This window comes from Notolepis coatsorum (genome assembly GCF_963971535.1).
Source record: "Notolepis coatsorum genome assembly, chromosome: 9".
Taxonomy (NCBI): domain Eukaryota; kingdom Metazoa; phylum Chordata; class Actinopteri; order Aulopiformes; family Paralepididae; genus Notolepis; species Notolepis coatsorum.
Window position 1 is genome coordinate 78,295,995 of NC_140173.1, and position 20,860 is coordinate 78,316,854.

Sequence of the window (20,860 nt, forward strand, 5' to 3'; positions counted from 1 at the left end):
GGTGAAGCGTAACGCGTGGGAGGTCACGCTGCCTTCACCATTTCCTGCCTTTCGCTGAGCAGGCGCCCAGACCTGACCTGTAGGCGTCGCTGTCCACAATGCCAGATTACCACCCACGACTTCCCTCCCCCTAACTCAGCCAAACGAGTTAGTATGACGACCGGCCCAAGCCGCAGGGCAATGCTGACTCCGGGAGTCGAGACCGCAGCCTCTTGCATTGGTGATGAGCGCAATCTCGACCACCCGACCACCCCCTCTCACATCCTTTCTTGTAGGGGTTAAAAACAAATGATGTATGACATGAATAATACGGTTTGATTAAATGCTGAATTCTTTCATGGTAGTCTATAGATCATACATCAAGAAAATGAATCAAATCTATAGCGTAAGGCATAGAAAACAGATGACATATACAAAATTGAAAAAGGGGAACCATAAAAAAAAGGATACATTTGAAGTTGCATGTGTCCACGGGGAAAGTGTTGGGAGCCAAGACACGATTCACAGGTGCCTGGGGGGAAAACCATATCCCTTAAATTACAGCATTAAAGCTTAAGACAGTTCTTTCACATGTACAGACACAGACAGACATGTAAATAACAGGCATGCGAAGAATGGACCTCATTCTCGAACGGACTTACCAAGACATTTCATTGTAACTCGATTTACGGGCGCGGTGGGAGGGGGCAACTGTACGTTGGAGGGGGTTGGGTTTGGACATTTACAGGGGCCAATTTCGAATTGCAGTCTCCCGTAGGTGCTCTTTGAGAGTGGTTTTGAAAGTGGGTAGTGATTCACATTCCTTTACAGCTGTGGGTAGGGTGTTCCACATTGATGTGGCATAATTGCGAAACATGTTTAGTCCCTTGTTTGAGCCGAATCTGGGTTTAACATGATTTGTGGAGCTCCCTCTGGTGTTGTGGTCGTGATAATCACTGACCTTTGGGAAGTATTTTGACATGTACATGGGTACCTTAGTGGTGTAGTGTATCTTGTAGACCAGGCCCATTGCAAGTTGCTGTACTCTGTCGTCTACTCTAAGCCATCCTAGGTTGTCAAAGTGGGCAGGGGTGAGGTGGGTTCTACGAGTAAGGTCAAGCAGTAGTCTGACCAGTTTGTTTTGTGATGTTTGTAATCTTGTTTTTAGCGCCTTTGAGGTGCTTTGGTACCATGAGGTGCAAGCATAGTCGTAGTACCCTTGAATGAGTGCTCCTGCCGTCTTCAGGGTATTCTTGTTTACCAGAGAGGAGATCCGGTACAATAATCTAGTTTGTTGGTTGACTTTTTTGATTACATTGGATGCCATTTTGTCACAGGAAAGATTTGCCTCTAGGATGGAACCCAGGGCCCTCATTTATCAACAATGGTTAGAAAGTGTTCTATTTTCGTTCTTAAGCACAGAATTTAGAATGTCTCCACGCACAGAAAAATGTATCACACATGGGTACACAGGTCGTACGCACACCTTCCACTTGTTCTACGCTCCGAGCTCGTGCTCAATTTTAAGTATTTACATATAGAACCGCCCGTAATTAACCATATACGGTAATGAAACACCCCCATGAAATGTGGAAAAGTGGACTAAACCGAGCGAACGCGTGGGAGAAATACGCGACAGGCTGACAGACGTGTACACGGTGATGTCGGAAACAGTCGGATATGATATCTATTAACTTCCTAAAGACCATTGCTGCCTGGGCAGCGCAAACACTAATAAAGACCGTTAACCACTGTTTGGCATTGGTGTCATTAATAATAACCATGCTGGATTATGAATGCCCTTTTTCGTTTCGTTCTTTTAAAGTTCGATTACCCAGGGATTAAAGTTCTCCGTCAATTTGATTCCAAATCGCGATGGATTTTCCGTAAATTTTCTACCTGCATGGTTTAATATGATTTGTAGAGGCATACAATCTATTTTGATGTCGGTATAAGGTATAGCCTATATAAATTATATATCCATAGCCTACATTATGCAACAGTAATTTGCGCATAACGCAGCATGGCACAGACATGTCACACGGAGCCCCGCGCCTGCATACAGTAAACTAACTTGATCGTTAATATAACTTGTCCTTGTATCTTTACGCTTATGAAAACATTAAATAATAATGTATAGGCTATAGGCCGTCGTTTTGCCTTAATAGCCTATATTCTCAAATGGCATTTAATGGCTATCCGCTGTGGGCTATCTCCTCGCTGACGGACCAGTATACCTTTATATCATATCATATTCATATGTCTCCAAGGAATCGTGGGGCTCTGGGGAATAAAGGTTGGGAACCCCTGCTATAGCCTATCCTAGGCTCTTTTATTTACAGTAGTCTATTTATGATTTGTTTCCATAGCCGGTGTGAGGGTCGTTTATTTACCAGTGTTGTGGCTATGTTTGTGAAGAAAATTTTTAAGTAATTGGCCACATCCAGCTTGTCTGTGATGAGTGTTATCTGTCTTTATGTTTATGTTTGAAAATCTGGTTTTAAGTTTTTTACTGCAGCCTACAGTAGTTGATTATTGAGTAATTTCCAAAGTTCACAGGGTTTATTTTTGTTTTCCTCAGTTTTGTCATTGATAAAATTCTTTTTTGCAGTTTTAATCATGGAGTTTACGTCATTTCTTAGTCTGTTTCTTTGCAGTTTGAGTTCAGTCACGTGGGCTTGGAGTTCATTGCTCGAGCTTTTGGTAAGCTTTGACTGACTTTTTACGAAACTCAGAGCATTTTTTGTCTCTGGCTTTCATATTGGTCAATATTTCGGAGTGCATCCATGGCTCAGCGCGATTTTTTACCCTGGTGGGGTAAATGTCGTTTAGTATTGTTGAGAATTTGGTTTTGAAACCAAGCCATGCTTCTTCAACTAGTGTACCACTGAGCTCTTCTGACCAGTCCAGGCTCTCCAGTTTTAGGTTAAAGGCCTCGCTAGAGTAGGTTTTGAGGTCTCTAGATGTGACTGTTTTGTGACAGCCGGCCTTTTGTTTTAGCTTTTCGCGGGTACAGAATATTATATAATGATCGCTTAACCCGCATGCTATAACCCCTTTATTGGAGATCCTGGACTTGTCAGAGGTTAGAATGAGATCAATGGTAGTCTGTGTTGATTCATATACTCGTGTGGGTTGGGTGATTAGCTGGCTGAGGCCGTGCAGATCACAAAACCTACCGAAGGACTTGAAGACGGGTGCATCTTTTCGTTGCATATCCGTGTTCCAGTCTCCAAAAAGAATTTTTTCTACATCCTCAACTCCAGCTAAACACCCTAATCTAATCTAATCTTGATCAGTCACAAATAGCTTTCGCGCTATCTGTTGAATATTTCCCCCATAATGGTCAGCACGGAGCAGACGCAAGCCGCTCCTTATAAGGAGCTGGTGGGGCGTTTCTGTATGCAAATGAAGGTGTAATAATGACTGACGTTTTTCATTCATGGGAACCCAGCTGCAATGATTTTGGCCACCTACGAAGACCGCTTCACTCGTTCAGCAATCCGGAGGATTTTCGTAACTTTATTTTTACAAAGATAGTTACAAAGATACTTACAAACATGTTCAAGAATGAGGTCCAATGTCTACAATACGTCTCACAACCGCGAACACCAGCGTGAGAAGGGAGGATGTGAGGAAGGGTTTAAAGGAGGGAAGGAGGTAGAAGGACGAGTGAGGATGGGTTTAAAGGAGGGAAGGCGGAAGAGGGCGAGTGAGGAAGGGTTTAAAAGGGGGAAGGAGGAAGAAGGACGAGTGAGGAAGGCTCTGGGCGGAGGACAGAGAAGCGACGGCTCATGACAAGAGGGTGAATTCTCAGAAACCAGGAATAGGAGCTTTACACAAACACATTATGTAATTGATTGAGAAGCCACACTTAAAAGAGCAGGGGGGGCGCTTAAATAATTGCCTGTGCTGACGGCAGGTAAAAGCAATATTGCGATCTGTATCTGGCAGACCCAGATTAATTTACTGAACTCACCACTTTGATGGCTCTGCTTTGATCTGCTCTCCCCTTGGCTGCCTTGGCACCTTTGGTCTCTTTTTTGTTGTCACTTTCAACTGCCACAAACAGGATGCAGAATTAATACACCGGCATTCGTCTGAGGGACTCAATTACACAACATTTTAACTGGGTGGAGGGGGGAAAATCCATTTCTAATACCATCCCCTCCATGAACTTTACCTCCGGGATATTTGACAATGACATTTACTGTGGGAGAACTGTGAGCCGAACTTACTGACCTCAGTACACCTCACAGTGCTCACCTTGTGTATGATTCCTTGTTTTATTAGAAGAGATTATTACTCTGGCCTACATGATGAACATGACAACTCTTATCAATAGTTACCACATGGAAAATATTTATAAGAAAATGGGTTCATCTTCCTACATCCTTTCTTGTATGGGCTGAAAATAAATTATGTACAGTATGACGTGAATAATACAGTTGGATTAAATGCTGAATTATTTCATGGTAGTTTATAGATCATAGAACATTAAATCGATAGCGCAAGGCATAGAAAAACATATGGCATATACAAAATCAATAAGTTTGTATATACTGTACAACTGGCCACATTCATATGAGATTTTCCCCAAACGTTTTTTTCCCCTTTACAAGGGGAACCATGAACATTTGAAGTTGCGTGTGTCTACAGGGAAGGTGTTCAGAGCAACACACGATTCACAGGTGCCTGGGGAAATTAATACACCAGCATCCGTCTGTGGGACTCAATTACACAGCATTTTGACTGGGTGAAGGAAATAAATTAAATTTATTTCTAATACCATCCCCTCCATGAACTTTACCTCCAGGATATTTGAAAATGACATTTAGTAGTGAATGGGAGAACTGTCGTACAAGTTCTCCCCTGTGACTGCTGCATCATGCCCTCTACAGTATGTAGCCACTAAATGCACAGAACTAAACTTCAGAGGGAAACAGTTGTGTTGGAGGATCAAGAAAAGAGGGTGGGTTGGAGATGGGTCAATTGGCAGCACGTTCGCCACATTGCTGCTTCACTTAACGACATATCCTGAAGATTTTTATTAAATTAAATTCAAAATGAAGAGTGTTCTCCTTTCTGCCACCAGGAGTCACAAAGATTCATGTAAACGATTTAGTAGGCTAGTAATCAGAGCCGTTTATTACCAGCTCTGGTAGTAGTTATCGATTGATCAATCAATTAATCGTTTGTTAGATCAATAGAACCACTGTGGACGGTATTATTTAATACCTTACCTATTATATATTTAATACCTTACCTATTTCTTCCTCCCCGCCTCTCTGAATAAATAGCTCATTTCAATAATCCACGTAATGTTCTTCCTGTACCCCAGGACAGTTCAGTCAGTATTTGTGAACATGCACCTATCTCTATCGAAGCTAGAAATCAGAGAGAGAACCCTCCAATCTGTGCAGTCACTAGAATGTAAAATCTGGGGCTGCTCCGTAGACAATGGACCGACTGGCTTCACAACAAGGCCATAATATGTGTGTGGGTAGAATATGAATCTCATTTGGTTGTAATTTGGTTGTAACAAACATTTAGGGCCTCATAAAGTCATCTTCCTCATCTCCATTATCTTTACAATGTAGGTCTAACTCTTTAGACATGTAAAGGCCTGTTTTTCTATCTAAGGCAATCTGTCTTAGACCAAGTTGTCACAAGGTGCTGCTCTCGCTGGCATTTGACAAAGATGATAGGGCTATCAAAAACAAGTCACACTGTACTTTATTTTATTTAGTATTATATTTTCAGTCTGGCCAGTGTGTGTGTGTGTGTGTGTGTGTGTGTGTGTGTGTGTGTGTGTGTGTGTGTGTGTGTGTGTGTGTGTGTGTGTGTGTGTTGTTAAACGGAGTGCGTTGTGGTGGCGATTGAATAGAACTCAATGGACTCATTGATCATCTTTAGCCTCTGGCATATTTATTTCTCAGGCGGGGCGAGATGCGGTCGTAGTGCCGCTATATATATCAACACCAATTATTGACAAATAATAGACCGGAACAGGAATGGAAAGGAAACGTCAGTGACGTCACATACTGGATTTACTACATCGCCCTCTGTAGAACACAAATGAGCAAGGGCGCACATAATAATAATAATATATTTAACACCCCCACTCGAACTTAGCTTATTGTGGTACAAAACAAAAAATATATATATATATATTCTCCCTCTTTGGCCTTCAATACAAAATAAACAACAACAAAAAAATAAAACATATTGGCACATCCATGCTTTTCTTTCACAACTAAGTGCCAAACAAATACTGAGCAAACTTCTTCAGTTGTAGCTTAGTGGCTGGTTTTGTCATCACATCAGCAATCATGTTGTCAGTAGGACAATATTCCAAACATATCCTCCCACTATTCAGTTTCTCTTATGAAGTGATATTTTATATCAATATGTTTACATCTTTGCCTGTTTACAGGATTCCTGGCTAGTGCAATAGCTCCTTGGTTATCATCATAAACCTTGGTTTGTGCATACTGACATCCATCAATACCCTTGAGTAGCTGTTGCAGATACATACACTCCTGTATGGCTGATGCTAAGGCCATGTATTCTGCCTCGCAGGTAGAAAGTGCAACTGTTGGTTGTCTTCTACTCTTCCATGAAATGAGAGAGCTTCTCTCACTTAGACTGGCACAGTACCCTGTGGTACTACATCTGTCTACAACGTCTGATGCCCAGTCAGCATCACTGTGGACTATTAGGCCTAGTTCACCTGTATCATTCTTTTTAAAACATAAGCCACGGTCTGTTGTACCCTTAAGATACCTGAACACATGTTTTACAGTGTTCCAATGCTCTTCACTTGGTTCAGAAAGATGCTGGGAAAGTTTACTGACTACAAAACTAAAATCTGGTCTAGTGCATGTAGCCAAATAGATCAAACTTCCCACTGCCTCTCTATACATCCTCGGGTCTCCACATTTTTCTGCATTTTCTGTGTGGCTCCCTATTCCTTGTCTGGGTGAATTTACCTTTTGTACATATTTCACACAGCTGTGCTGGCCTGACTGCACTGCCTCTTATCTCCATACCTTTTACCACACCCAGTAACTTTTGTACATCCTCATAATTGCAATGACCCAATATTTCATGCCAAGTTTGCATGTCATGACATATATTGCATGTATCAATTTTTTTCTGAACAGTTGGCAAATAAAACAGATTACCACTTTCATGGAGGTCAAACCTGTTGCCCTTCTTGGCGATCATGTGGCTGTCCCCCTTTTTGAAAGTCACCGTTGCTCCTGCATTGGTTGCTCTTGCCACTGAGAAGATGTCATTTGGATACGTCGGCATATACAGTGCATCCTGTAGCTGTGCTCTTTGTTGCCGTCCCTCGTTGTCTAGTAGGTAGATCAGCGCCGTTCCTCTGCGTTGTGCCAACCCGCTGCACTTGGTCCCATCTGCCAGCTCCATTGAGTGGGTGTCAGGCTGGAATGTGTTGTCAAAGCTCTTGAACTTGGCAATATCATTCACGATGTGGGATGTCGCTCCGGCGTCCACCATGATCCCCTTTTTCTTTACGTTGGCTGGCGGCCTCTCGTTGTTTGCATGCTTGGCCATGAAGCATTGATCGTCGTCGTCGGTGTCCACCTCTGCGACCTTTCTTGCTCCTTCTTTTCCCTTTTTCCTGCACAGGGACTCTGTGTGTGTGTTGCTCTTGCAGTGACTGCACCACACTTATCGGGTGCACCTGTTTCGGGGGTGTCCTCTTTCTCCACACCTGTAACATGTCAAAGAGGCTTCCTCATCCTTCCTATATGTCTTGGTGCCTTGTTTGCTTTGCCTTGTGCTAGTCTTCATCACACTGTCCGTATATGCAGTGCCAGTTGTCCTCATTTTCTCAGACTCTTCATAGACTCTCAGTCTTCTCTTGAAGTCTTTGAATGTAACATTGTCCTCATTCTGTGTTACATGGACAGCTAGTGGCCTAAATGAGTCTGGTAATCCATTCAGAATAGTGGCTACAAGCAGCCCATCACTCATGTTCTCTCCTGCATCACGAAGAGCTGAAATTATATTTTCAGCCCTTATCATGTAATCAGTCACAGTCTCATTGTCTTCCATTTGTATGGTGGTCAATGATGTGTACAGGTTTAGAATCCTGGGCTTGCTTTTTCCCGAATAATGCTCCCTCAATAATTGCAGGGCTTTCCTCCCATCATCGGCCGCATCATGTCTTATCAATGAAAGGCTCTTATCGTCTAGCGCAGTGGTGCCCAACCAGTCGATCGCGATCGACAGGTAGATCGCAGGCTGATTTCAAGTAGATCTTGATTAATAAAATTTGATTATTAAAAAAAAAAAAAAAATTTTTTTTTTTTTTTTGCTAAATCAACTCTTCCTCTCCTTGTTAACTACAACAAGCAATGCTGTTTGTTATTTAAGATGAGGTCGGACTCGGCACTGACAGATTTGTGTTCATTATGCTGCTTTTATAAAGCCTCAAATGACGGCTTACAATATACAATTTTGGCTGGTAGCTCTCGGGCTAGGTGGTAAATAAAAAAGTAGATCTTGGTTCAAAAAAGGTTGGCCACACTCTAGCGCATTCACCAATTGGGTGTAACAGTCTGCATTCCTCGCTGCGTCTGCAGCTAATGCAGCTTCATCAATGGGCGCTCGCAAAATCGTGTCTTTTAGCTTCAGAATGTGTAAACGGCTAAGGAATCTCGTCTCCCACAGATCATATCTATCTTCTTTTCCATCGAATATAATCTGCTGGTGTATTGTTCCTGCTACAGCCATTTTCACGTTTCTTCAGAGTTTACTATACAAACGTTCGGTTGCGGCTTGTAGAAACTCCGTGACGTGTCTTCACTGTTCACGGAAATCTCCCGGTACGTCTTCATTCCCGGTTTAGTTAGTATATTATTCTATTCACCTTGTCGCTCTAGACTGGCATTCCTGGGCCCATAACCTGTTAAACGGAGTGCGTTGCGGTGGCGTGCTGGGCCCATAACCTGTTAAACGGAGTGCGTTGCGGTGGCGATTGAATAGAACTCAATGGACTCATTGATCATCTTTAGCCTCTGGCATATTTATTTCTCAGGCGGGGCGAGATGCGGTCGTAGTGCCGCTATATATATCAACACCAATCATTGACAAATAATAGACCGGAACAGGAATGGAAAGGAAACGTCAGTGACGTCACATACTGGATTTACTACATCGCCCTCTGTAGAACACAAATGAGCAAGGGCGCACATAATAATAATATATTTAACGTGTGTGTGTGTGTGTGTGTGTGTGTGTGTGTGTGTGTGTGTGTGTGTGCGTGCGTGCGTGCGTGCGTGCGTGCGTGCGCGTGTGTGTGTGTGTGTGTTCAGCATAGCCCACCAACTAAAAGGCTGTGGTGGATGAAACCTGCCACATACTGTAGGCCAGGGGTGTCAAACTCATTTTCACAGAGGGCCACATCAGCATTATGGTTGCCCTCAAAGGGCCAAAGACCGTATAAATGTTAATGTAATGTAAAATAAATGTAGCTACTCATTTACATATTGTTAAACATGTTGTTTCTGTATTTATTACTTATTCAAGTTATACATATTGCATATGCATTTGCATAGATGTAAAAATATATGTTAGCTTATGTTATTTTAACAAATAATTTTAGTTTATCAGAACCCCATATTACTCCATTAATCAATGATCAAACCATTCAAGTAAATAACAAAGAAGAAGATCATCAAATACAAGCTATGACATTAAGTTTGTTCAAAACCTTTTTGTCACAGTCAAGAGGGGCAGAACTAACAACTGAGCTGCAAAGAACACGTGGGACAGATGTAGCAGATGTTACAAAAACAAATGGCTGCACACAACCTTGCAGAGGCCATACATCCAACTAATGGAAGATAGTTTAATTAACTTTAATTAACAGATTGCAGAATGGGTACAGTACAGTACAGCTCAATACACACAATTGTTAAGGGGATGCAGACCAGAGAAAGACTTTCGACTTGTTTCCATCAGGGTCCACCATTTTCAATTCGTAATGAAATTGCTATTATGCGTCTGCATGAACACACAACTGTAACTGTACTCAAAAATAACAAAATAAGGGTTGTCTCAGTTCACAACTATATTGGTCAAGTTTTGGGTGGGACTTGTTTGCGTCCCTACAGCTTCTTATTCAATTGAGCGAGATGCTCGGTTATGTCACACAGCCAGTTTGCATCTGACAGTTCAGACAATATTTCTTCAACCCTTTGTTACCTATTCCGCCTGGATCTTTTTTGTATTTTGGGCTGTAAAATTGTCAAAGAATGTCTGAGGAGTAAGTGCTTTTGGCTTTTTTCCTTTGTTACTTCATCAATACCTCAGATGTTCAACATACATGTATGTGTAAGAATGTGTAATAACTAAGGCTGTCAAAGTTAAAGCTTTATTAACGCATTAACCCACAATTATTTTAACGCCGCTATTTTTTAACCCAAGATGAATGTTTATAAAAAAAAAAAAAAAAAAATTACCAGAGCTCTTGGGGGGCCACATCAAATGACGTGGCGGGCCACATTTGGCCCGCGGGCCATGAGTTTGACACCTATGCTGTAGGCTGACAGCAGGCCAGGAACATGTCTCCTGGGATATTACCCCAATCGACCTGATGGGGGCGCTATAATTAAATTCAAAGCTATAATATAATTCAAAGCGACTTACAGTACAAGTTCTGTATGACAAGTCAGCAGGAAGGGTACAACTCTTTCAGCTGAGTAACAATGTGCATCAAAGTTGGCACAGACATCCATCTATCCTCACTCTACAAATTTGCCTCAAGGACCCATAAAGTCTGCTATATTGGATTTTCCACCATTTTGAATTATTTTTTAAACAAATTCTTTACATCTAGGTCCGATTGCTACCAGAATTTCTGTGGATCATTACTGGAACAAGCGTATCAAAGATATTGACCCATGAACTTCAAAAGGGCGTGGCTCAGCACATATGTAAAACAAAGTCAACAACCTCCAAAACATGCAGGATATGTCCACATAAGTACCTGACCGTACAGTTTTTACGTCAAATGTATATACTCCCTTTTCTGGACTCTTTTTGTATCACAAACAGTACTGTATTTGCAAATCTGGTATGTCATAAATGTATAGATGTAGCAGTACTGTCTACTGTCTACGTTCAACGTTATACCGGACATGCACGTCAAACGACGGACGGATGGAACGCATAGAGAAGTGCCCGCGCGGGATATCGATTCAACGTCAAGGTGAGACCGAGACGGAGGGATACACACAACGTGGTACATCAGGAGGACACAGTCAACTCAAGGAAAGTGCAAACGCTAATGTTGACTGTTTTTCTGAGTGGAATCGCCGTATTCTACTAGTGCTAGGATTGCTAGTGGGAGCTAACTGGCTAATTGGCTTTGCTAGCCATCCGAGTGCTAACACTGCTAGCCGCTAGCCACCCAAGTGCTAACACTGCAACAGATTGAAACTTTGCATATTTCTCTCACTATGAATTGAAAATGGGGGACCCTGATGTAAACAAGACGAAAGTCTTTCTCTGGTCTGCATCCCCTTAACAATTGTGTGTATTGAGCTGTACTGTATTGTACCCAACTATTTTGAAATCACCCAATAGGGGGCACCACCAGTTCCAAGCACATGCATGGCCCTGGTACAAATCTGGCCATAAATCAATTACCAATTGTCCAAAACATCACTAAACTTGGTGTATATTTTGAATTAAGCTGTTGAAACATGTCCCCAAAAACCTTTAAACATTTACCAATAGGGGCTCCTATAATACAATAAAAAAAACATCTGTGTGGCATAACACAAATCATACTATACAGTACATAAAAAATTGTTTGTCCAATCATAACTTGCAGGATATGTTTCACATAGTCAGAGTAGGCATATACACATCTCTTTTCCAGGTGCTGAGTTGATTCATGTAATTCACAAGGACACTTATCAGCTCCCAATGTTTTTCTTATTTTATTGCATTAAACGTCTACAATGTTTCGACCCCTCATAGTGAGGTAAGTTTGAATGAAAAGGAAGCAGGTTCAGGTGTTTCTCATTTATACAAAGTGCATACAGTAGGTCCCATAGGTGTGGTCATAGAAAGCCATTGGGATATCTATCATGATACCCATAAGATTTTGTTAGACCTTGGCTCAAGAAGTCAATGGCCTTATTAATTTACATCTATTTACATTTCATTGCTAAATTGGCTGACTGGTTCATATCCAAAAACAAACGCAGTGTAAACCACAAGGGACCCTTGTGGACTGAATGAGAACTGTACCCCTCTGCACAAAAAGGGCAGCAAATTAGACCCAGGCAACTACCGCCCTGTTTCTATTCTCACCTCCATCTCGAAAGTCATGGAAAAAATAGTCTACGAACAGGTCGAAAAGTGCCTAGCGGAAAAAAATCTAATCTACGAATTCCAATCTGGCTTCAGAACATCCCACTCCACTGACACATGCCTTCTCTATTTGAATGACCACATCAAACAAGAGGTGGACGCAGGCAAATACTGCGGCATGGTCATGCTGGACCTACAAAAGGCCTTTGACACGGTCAATCACTCCATTCTGATTGACAAGCTAAAAGCAATTGGTTTTGATAGTCTATCAGTGAGCTGGATGCAATCCTACCTTGAGGGGAGGGAACAGATGGTGGAGGTAAACGGTACCCTATCCCCCCCCCTCACAGTGAGCTGTGGTGTTCCACAAGGAAGCATACTAGGACCGCTACTGTTCCTAATTTATGCAAATGACATGTCGTCAGCTTGTGACTGCAACTTGTTCCTGTTTGCGGACGACTCAGCCCTGCTGGTCTCTGACAAGAACAAGTTACAGGTTGAAAAAACCCTCAGCTCGGAACTAGGCAGAATCTGCATATGGCTCGCTGATAACAAACTATCATTACACATGGGCAAAACAGAGTCCATTCTCTTCGGTTCAAATAACAAACTCAGCAAGACCGACGGCTTCTCAGTTACAGTGGGTGACAATATTGTCACAAGGAAAGATGAAATTACCTACCTGGGTTCCATCCTAGAGGCTAATCTCTCCTGTGACAAAATGGCATCCAATGTAATAAAAAAAGTCAACCAACGAACTCGATTCTTGTACCGGATCTCCTCTCTGGTAAACAAGAACACCCTGAAGACTCTGGCAGGAGCACTCATTCAGGGGTACTACGACTATGCTTGCACCTCATGGTACCAAAGCACCTCAAAGGCGCTAAAAACAAAATTACAAACATCTCAAAACAAACTGGTCAGACTACTGCTTGACCTTACTCCTAGAACCCACCTCACCCCTGCCCACTTTGACAACCTAGGATGGCTTAGAGTAGACGACAGAGTACAACAACTTGCAATGGGCCTGGTCTACAAGATACACTACACGACCAAGGTACCCATGTACATGTCAAAATACTTCCCAAAGGTCAGTGAATACCACGATCACAACACCAGAGGGAGCTCCACAAATCATGTTAAACCCAGATTCGGCTCAAATAAGGGACTAAACACGTTTCGCAATTATGCCACATCAATGTGGAACGCCCTACCCAAAGCTGTAAAGGAATGTGGATCACTACCCACTTTCAAAACCTCTCTCAAGGGACACCTACGGGAGACTGCAATTCAACACTGGCCCCTGTAAATATCCTAACCCAACCCCCTCCAATGTACAGTCATTTACCTAGTATGGTTTTGTCAATAGTTCAATGTACAATTGTGTTTGTTTGTACAGTGTCTCCTCCCCCCCCCCTCAATGTACAGTGTTACTTGTTTATACAGTGTGCCCCCGGCCCCCCCCCCCCCCCCCCCCCAACCACCTCCAATGTAAATTACCCAGTATGGTTGTCAATATCCCAATGTACCCAACCCCCCCCACCCAACCTCCTCCAATGTACAGTTTCTACGTCAAATGTATATACTCCCTTTTCTTGACTCCTTCTGTATCACAAACAGTACTGTATTTGCAAATCTGGTATGTCATAAATGTATAGATGTAGCAGTACTGACTATCTGTATGTCATGTATGTCATATATGTCTATATGAATTGAAAATGGGGGACCCTGATGGAAACAAGACAAACGTCTTTCTCAGGTCTGCATCCCCTTAACAATTGTATGTATTGAGCCGTACTGTATTGTACCCATTCTGCAATCTGTTAAATAAAGTTTTCATTCATTCATTCATTCAACTGTCCGATCAAACTCTTCCTATGAAGTAGAATGATTTAACAGTGAAAATAGCAGCTCTGAGATGCGGGTCATTGACACTTTCTCTCTTCCAATTCGATTTGTCTAATTATTCACATTATTGATAGATTTTTCTCGTTTTCCTCCATATAGATTTTTCTTTACATTGATCTTCATTGATTTACATATTTTTTGTATCTTTATTGACTGTCTTTGTGATATTCTTGAGTCTCCCCTTTATTGATATTATTTTGTAATATGCCTAATATTTCATAACCAGACTGCTGTTTGTCTTTGTGGGATATTATTTACAGTGATGGCCATGACAATTTTAAATGGTACTGTACATCTTAAAACTTCCCAATATGGAACTTAGCAGGCCTTATGAATAGAAGGCAATAGGCCCAGGTTTACACTGTTTGTTTTTGGATATGAACCAGTCTGCCGATTTAGCAATGACATGTACATTTAAATGTAAATATATATGTAATTGTAAATTAATAAAGCTATTGACTTAGTGTACTTCTTGAGTCAAGGTCTAATAAAATGTTATGGGTATCTTGATAGATTTCCCATTGTTTTATATGACCACACCTATGGGAGGGACCTATGCACTTTGTATAAATGAGAAACACGGACGATTTAGACATGAGAAGAAGTACTCATGAAATCGTTCTAGTAGTCCTAAGAAAGAGGAGACCCAAGGCTTTCAATGGATGTCGAAATTTCATAAAACTACACTACTCAGCTCACATCACCTCTGACGTTATTTCCGTGTTAATATCTCACGGGTCGAACAAACCTCAACGTTATTGCCATAAAATACAATGTATATTGTTTTTTTTTACCTTTCTGTGAACGTCAAGAAAAAAAACGTGTCGCAATCTGGTGAAAATATAGAGGTATGGACATTATAGAAAAGTAACTGTACTTACAGTATATTTCATTGACAGTATTTTCTGCCCTGTAACGGGTGCCTGGTGGTACTAAATTCAACTCTGCCATTGGAAAGAGGAGATTTGGCCCAATCCATAGATGTATGACTTGGCCATAATAAGGTCATTTATAAGTCTGATATTCTATATTCTATATTCATATTTCAGATTGCATGTGTCCGCATGGCAAAATTCAGTACTGTATCTACAAAACCACCTGTGAATCATCTGCACTTTATTAATTTGCTTAGATTTGCGATATTATTTAATACCTTACCTATTTCTTCCTCCCCCCTCTCTGAATAAATAGCAAATTTTAAGAATTCACGTAATGTTATTCCTGTACCCCAGGAGAGTTCAGTCAGTATTTGTGAACATGCACCTATCTCTATCGAAGCTAGAAATCAGAGAGAGAACCCTCCAATCTGTGCCGTCACTAGAATGTAAAATCATGGGGCTGCTCCATAGACAATGAACTGACTGGCTTCACAACAAGGCCATAAGATGTTTGTGTGGGCAGAATATGAATCTCATTTGGTTGTAACAAACATTTAGGGCTGCATAAAGTCATCTTCCTCGTCTCCATTATCAGCCATAAGATTTTTGGCGCAAGAAGTAAATGGCCTTATTAATTTACATCTATTTACATTTAAATATCAATTTACATTTCATTGTTAAATTGGCTGACTGTTTCATATCCAAAAACAAACAGTGTAAACCACAAGTCGCAATCCGGTGAAAATATAGAGGTATGGACATTATACAAAAGTAACTGTACTTACAGTAGATTTCATTCACAGCATTTTCTGCCCTGTATATTTTATATATATATTTCCGAATTGCATGTGTCCAGATGGCAAAATACAGTACTGTATCTACAAAACGCCCTTTAAATCATCTGCCCTTTATTAACACATTGTGCGCCATAAACGGCGTAAGTCGTTATTGCCCGCCATGCGTTGGACGCCAACAACGGCGTAAATCGTTTTTTGGGATCAATATTTCATTTTTTGGGTCACAAGTGTTTATATTTCAGTAGTTTAAGATGTAGGCCTACTCTGTATAATATATATAGATATATCTTTTTGATTTACATGCTTCTTTTTGATTTACACGCTTCTTTTTGATTTACATACTTCTGAAAAGGTTGTTGTAACTGTGGCCATTATATGGTTTCATCATTTATATGTTATTTCAGTTTGTAAGTGTAATATTTGAGAATGTATTTATGTTTCATTTCTTATTTTCTTTATTATTTAATTTGCTACATTTTATAATATATTCATTTTGACGTCTGGTCATATATGGTGTCCCGTTAGGCTGCTGTCGCGTTTTTACCTTTGGGACTGATTAAGACACCTACGAGCAAGCGGCAGGGATGATCGGAGATGAGTTGTACAGGCTCTCCTAATTCTAAGAGTGTACCACTATGTGTACCACTATCAAGACTGTTACCAAGAACAGAAGAATAAGACCCCTTTTTATGTAGCATGCAGCCAACAAGGTATTTAATGTTTGTTTGTATTTTGCTTTGCTGACGTGGTGTTTTCATACCGTGTATATTATTGTTTGTGTTGACCTGACGCGACTTATGTTTCTGTTTAAGTTTTCACGGTGGATTATAATAATAATAATAACTTTATTTGTATAGCACTTTTCATACAGGGGTTGCAGTTCAAAGTGCTTCACAACAGTAAAAAATACAGGCATAAGCTAGCATAAAAAGATAGACAGGTAGCAAGGTATGGCAAATCAGTGTTTCACATTAGGATCTAGCATCCCAATAGGCTCTCCGCTTACAGTTTTCAGTAACACAAATAGTAAAAATAGTTTAAAATGATTCAGTTTAAAAATAGTCAAAAAATTATAAAATAGAACGGACATAAAAAATACAGGCATGAGCGAGCATAGCAAGGTATGGCAAATCACAGTGTTTCACATTAGGATCTAGCATCCTAATAGGCTCTCTATTCAGTAATACAAATAATCACAGTGTTTCACATTTGGATCTAGCAAATAATAAAAATAGTTTAAAATGATTCAGTTTAAAAATAGTCATCAGTAAGAAGTAAAAAGTGCAATAACCGACACATGAATTTGATAGGCAGTGTACAAGAGTAGGCAGGGTAAGAATAGTGCAGGTAAATACAAGTTGTGTCAGGATATCCCTGATGTTTCCTCTTGCCACTAGGTGGTAGCAGATATCTTTTTTTTTTAATCAACTTTTTCTCCCATTTTTCCATATTTTCTCCCATCCCAATTTCGTATCATCCAATTCAACCCTCCCCTGTCACGAACGCTGTTTCTTGCCTCCCACAAGCCGGCTGCAATGTGGACTAAGTCATACATAGCACAAGTCCCCTCCGGTACTTGAGGTAACAGCAGTCGCATCTTTTCACCTGCGCAGCTCGATCTCTCAGTGTCGAGGAGTAACGCGTGGGAGGCTCACGCTGCCCCCGACACTTCCTGATTCTACTGCGCAGGCGCACCAACCGACTTGTAGGAGTCGCTTGTTCACAACGTTCGATCCCCACCCTTCAGTTTTCCCTCCCCGTAATACGGCCAATGTGTATTACTGCGGACGACCAGCCAAACTGAAAAACAATGTGGAGAGCTGGATTCGAACACGCGAATCCTAGCGTCTCCACACTGGTGGCGAGTGCCTTGCCCACTACACCACCTAGCCGCCCATGTGGTAGCAGATATCTATCAGTGAAATGCCTGAGCAAAGAGATAGGTTTTAAGCTGTCTTTTAAAGATGTCTAGCGAGTTGGCTTCCCTGATGTTTTGGGGTAGTTTGTTCCATAGTTTTGGGGCATAGTTGATAAAGGCTGCATTACCGATCCTCTTTTGACTGCTTCTGGGAGCCTCTAGTAGTCCAGCAGCTGATGATCGCAGTGTTCTTGCTGGTGTGTAATTTATTAGAGTGTTGGCGATGTAGCTAGGTCCCTGTCCATTTAGAGCTTTGTATGTAAGGAGAAGGACCTTAAAGTCAATTCTAAATGTTACAGGAAGCCAGTGTAAAGCAGCTAAGACTGGACTAATGTGCTCTCTCCTTTTGGTTCTAGTTAGCAGTCGGGCTGCAGAGTTTTGGATTAGCTGAAGTCTCTCTGTGGTTTTCTTAGGTAGACCTGTGAAAAGTGCATTACAGTAGTCTAACCGGCTAGATATGAATGCATGAATTAGCTTCTCAGCATCGTTCTGATTAATAAATGGTCGTACTTTTGCTATATTTCTGAGATGGAAGAACGATGTTTTCGTCACTTTGCTAATATGAGAATTGAAGTTCAGTTCTGAATCTATGATAACCCCAAGACTAGTGACCTCAGATTTGATCCAAGGGGTTAGTCCCCCCAGGTTCTTTATTAATGTTTCTTTTTTAGTTTTGGAGCCGATAATTAGGATTGGAGGTGGATTGGAGGACCAAGCCTTTAATAAACCCGTTAAGGAAACCACTTGTGTCTGCTGTGCTTGAGAGGAGTTACAGTTGTGCTTGTAAGTGGTATTTTGTACTCTTGTGTAGATCTCTTGTTGGAATGTGTTGTCACTTCCTATGTTGTCACTTCCTGTTTGACTTGTATAAACTTGGTCACTTACCCTTCATGCTTCATTCAAGCCATTCTGAAGAACGTGTGTTCACACCGAAACGTCAAGATTTCAGGCTGCCAATAAATTTGAAAAACCTGGAGTGTGTGCCTGGACTTGTTTCCCTATTTTTTATGTATGGTATCAGAGGTTACAGCACCCAGTGTCAAGTCTAGTGAGGTGAGCGCGTTCTACTACTTTTTTCACTTAATATAGATTATAGCATTTAATATGAAATAGGATTCCTTTTTGAGGGATTCAACTATTACTACTATTGTGAGATAATTTAACGGTGATGTGATCGCCAAGTTTATTTGACCACTTTTATTTTTACAGCTGCATAATTTCCATCGTAGCACCAGCTCACGGGCAGGCTAGGCCTGCTCCCGAGGCCGTAGCGGAAATAAAAGAACACGGAGTGGAGGACAAGACAGATAGTAACAGAGACCGGCTGTACTTCATGGAGCAGTACACGGATGGACAGCCAATAGAGCTGATAAGAAGTTGTCTTCACATGGAACCAGAGCGAGGCTATCACGAGGCAAGAAGGCTCTTGAAAAGGCATTTTGGAAATGGATACAAGATCTCAATGGCGTACAAGGCACTGAACTGGCCTACTATCAAGTCAGATCACGGAGAGGCGCTCCACTCCTTTGGCCTTTTTCACTGGATGCCTCAACGCTATGGCTGACGTGGAGTACATGCAGGAGCTTGACAGCATATCAAATAGGCGTGCCATCACAGCCAAGTTTCCGTAGAAGCACAGGGGCGGGGAAGAAGAGGGCGAAGCCAGTTCTATGGTCAGTGGAGGCATCAATGCAGAAACGAGGACCTGCAGAGCTACTGGGGCCGGCAACGTCGAAAGCATCTTGGCTATCGTTCCGGTCCACATCGAAGCCAAGAAAGGCAACAAGATGGTGGCTACCTACGCGTTCCCCGACCCAGGCAGCAACGTCACTTTCTGCACAGAGTGGTTAATGGCAGCGCAGTAAGACATGTATCCTGCTAAAGACCATGGGAGGCGAGCAGGTTGTGAGCAGCCAGATTGTGTCTGGTTTAGAAGTCTGTGGCTTGGACAGCGACAACTTCCTAGAGCTACCCAATACCTTCTCTCAGAAGTCAATACCTGCTAGTTACCGGAACATCCCACTGCAAGAGGAAGTCGATAAGTGGCCCCATCGACACGCTGCCCGGGAGGAGCGGGAATCGAACCGGGAACCTCCAGATTGCCAGACGACTGCTCTACCTCCCCCACTGTCCCTGCCAGCTCTGCTGAGGTTTCAGTTAATGTTTTTGTACCATTGCTCTCTCTGCCAGCATTGCTGTGCTCTCGTTTGAGAATCCTTGTTTATTGCCTTGTTTTTTTAGTAAAGCTCTATTTTTTTTTACAACACCCCGTCTCGTCCTGCCTATTCTCTGCTATTGGGTCCTCCACAACACCGTCGTCCCCTAACAGTTTCATGCGAAGCACTGTACCATGTCGAATAACAAATAGCCCTTTCTAAAAGTGGCGTAAAGCACAACATCTTCTTGACACACTGGTAAACTAGAGACGTCAAAATTATGGTAATTCAGGCCCTATGTGTCGAGACATTTTAACTTTCCCCCTTCTGAATTCCAGCCATCCTCATCCATCCGACCAGTGCACTCTCCGCTAGATGCGTGATACATATGACACATCTTATTGTGTCTCTATAAGACAGTGGCACACGCAAACGTCTGGCATATGCACAGACATGCACACACATACATACACACACACACAAGTCATCTACTAATTCAACTGTAACCTTTGAAGATCCACCCAAGTTATGCAAATTATTCAACCTTTTGAAAGGTAAAGCTGTCTACAACATCAAATGCAGTACATTCCCTCTTCCTTTTCATTCCAAAATCAGGATGTGCATAATTCTACAGGGTCAGAGAAGATGACCCCCCCCCCCTATGATTCATAAAACTTTAACAAGACTTGTAACACACACAACACAGTGACATTTTAACAGGACTTGTTAACATAGTGAGTGTGTGGGAAGAGAGAATCAAAAGGATTGCCGTATTTGGCAATCATCAGGCATGATTAAGATAAAAGGACCATGTTTGGGTGACTTGTGTTTTTTTGGGGGTTGCTACTGTAGACGTTTGATTGA

At 41.7% G+C, this 20,860-nt stretch overlaps 1 protein-coding gene across 1 annotated transcript in view; it reads right to left on the reverse strand.

Annotated features, from left to right (window-relative positions):
- The window catches only part of cfap46 (cilia and flagella associated protein 46), a gene marked incomplete at both ends in the record, with an annotated part of 296,072 nt that overhangs the window by 41,838 nt on the left and 233,374 nt on the right, over window positions 1-20,860 (reverse strand). The window contains 2 exon segments of the mRNA XM_084321923.1: window positions 451-511; window positions 3,959-4,038. Of these exon segments, the coding sequence (XP_084178049.1) occupies window positions 451-511; window positions 3,959-4,038 (141 nt within the window).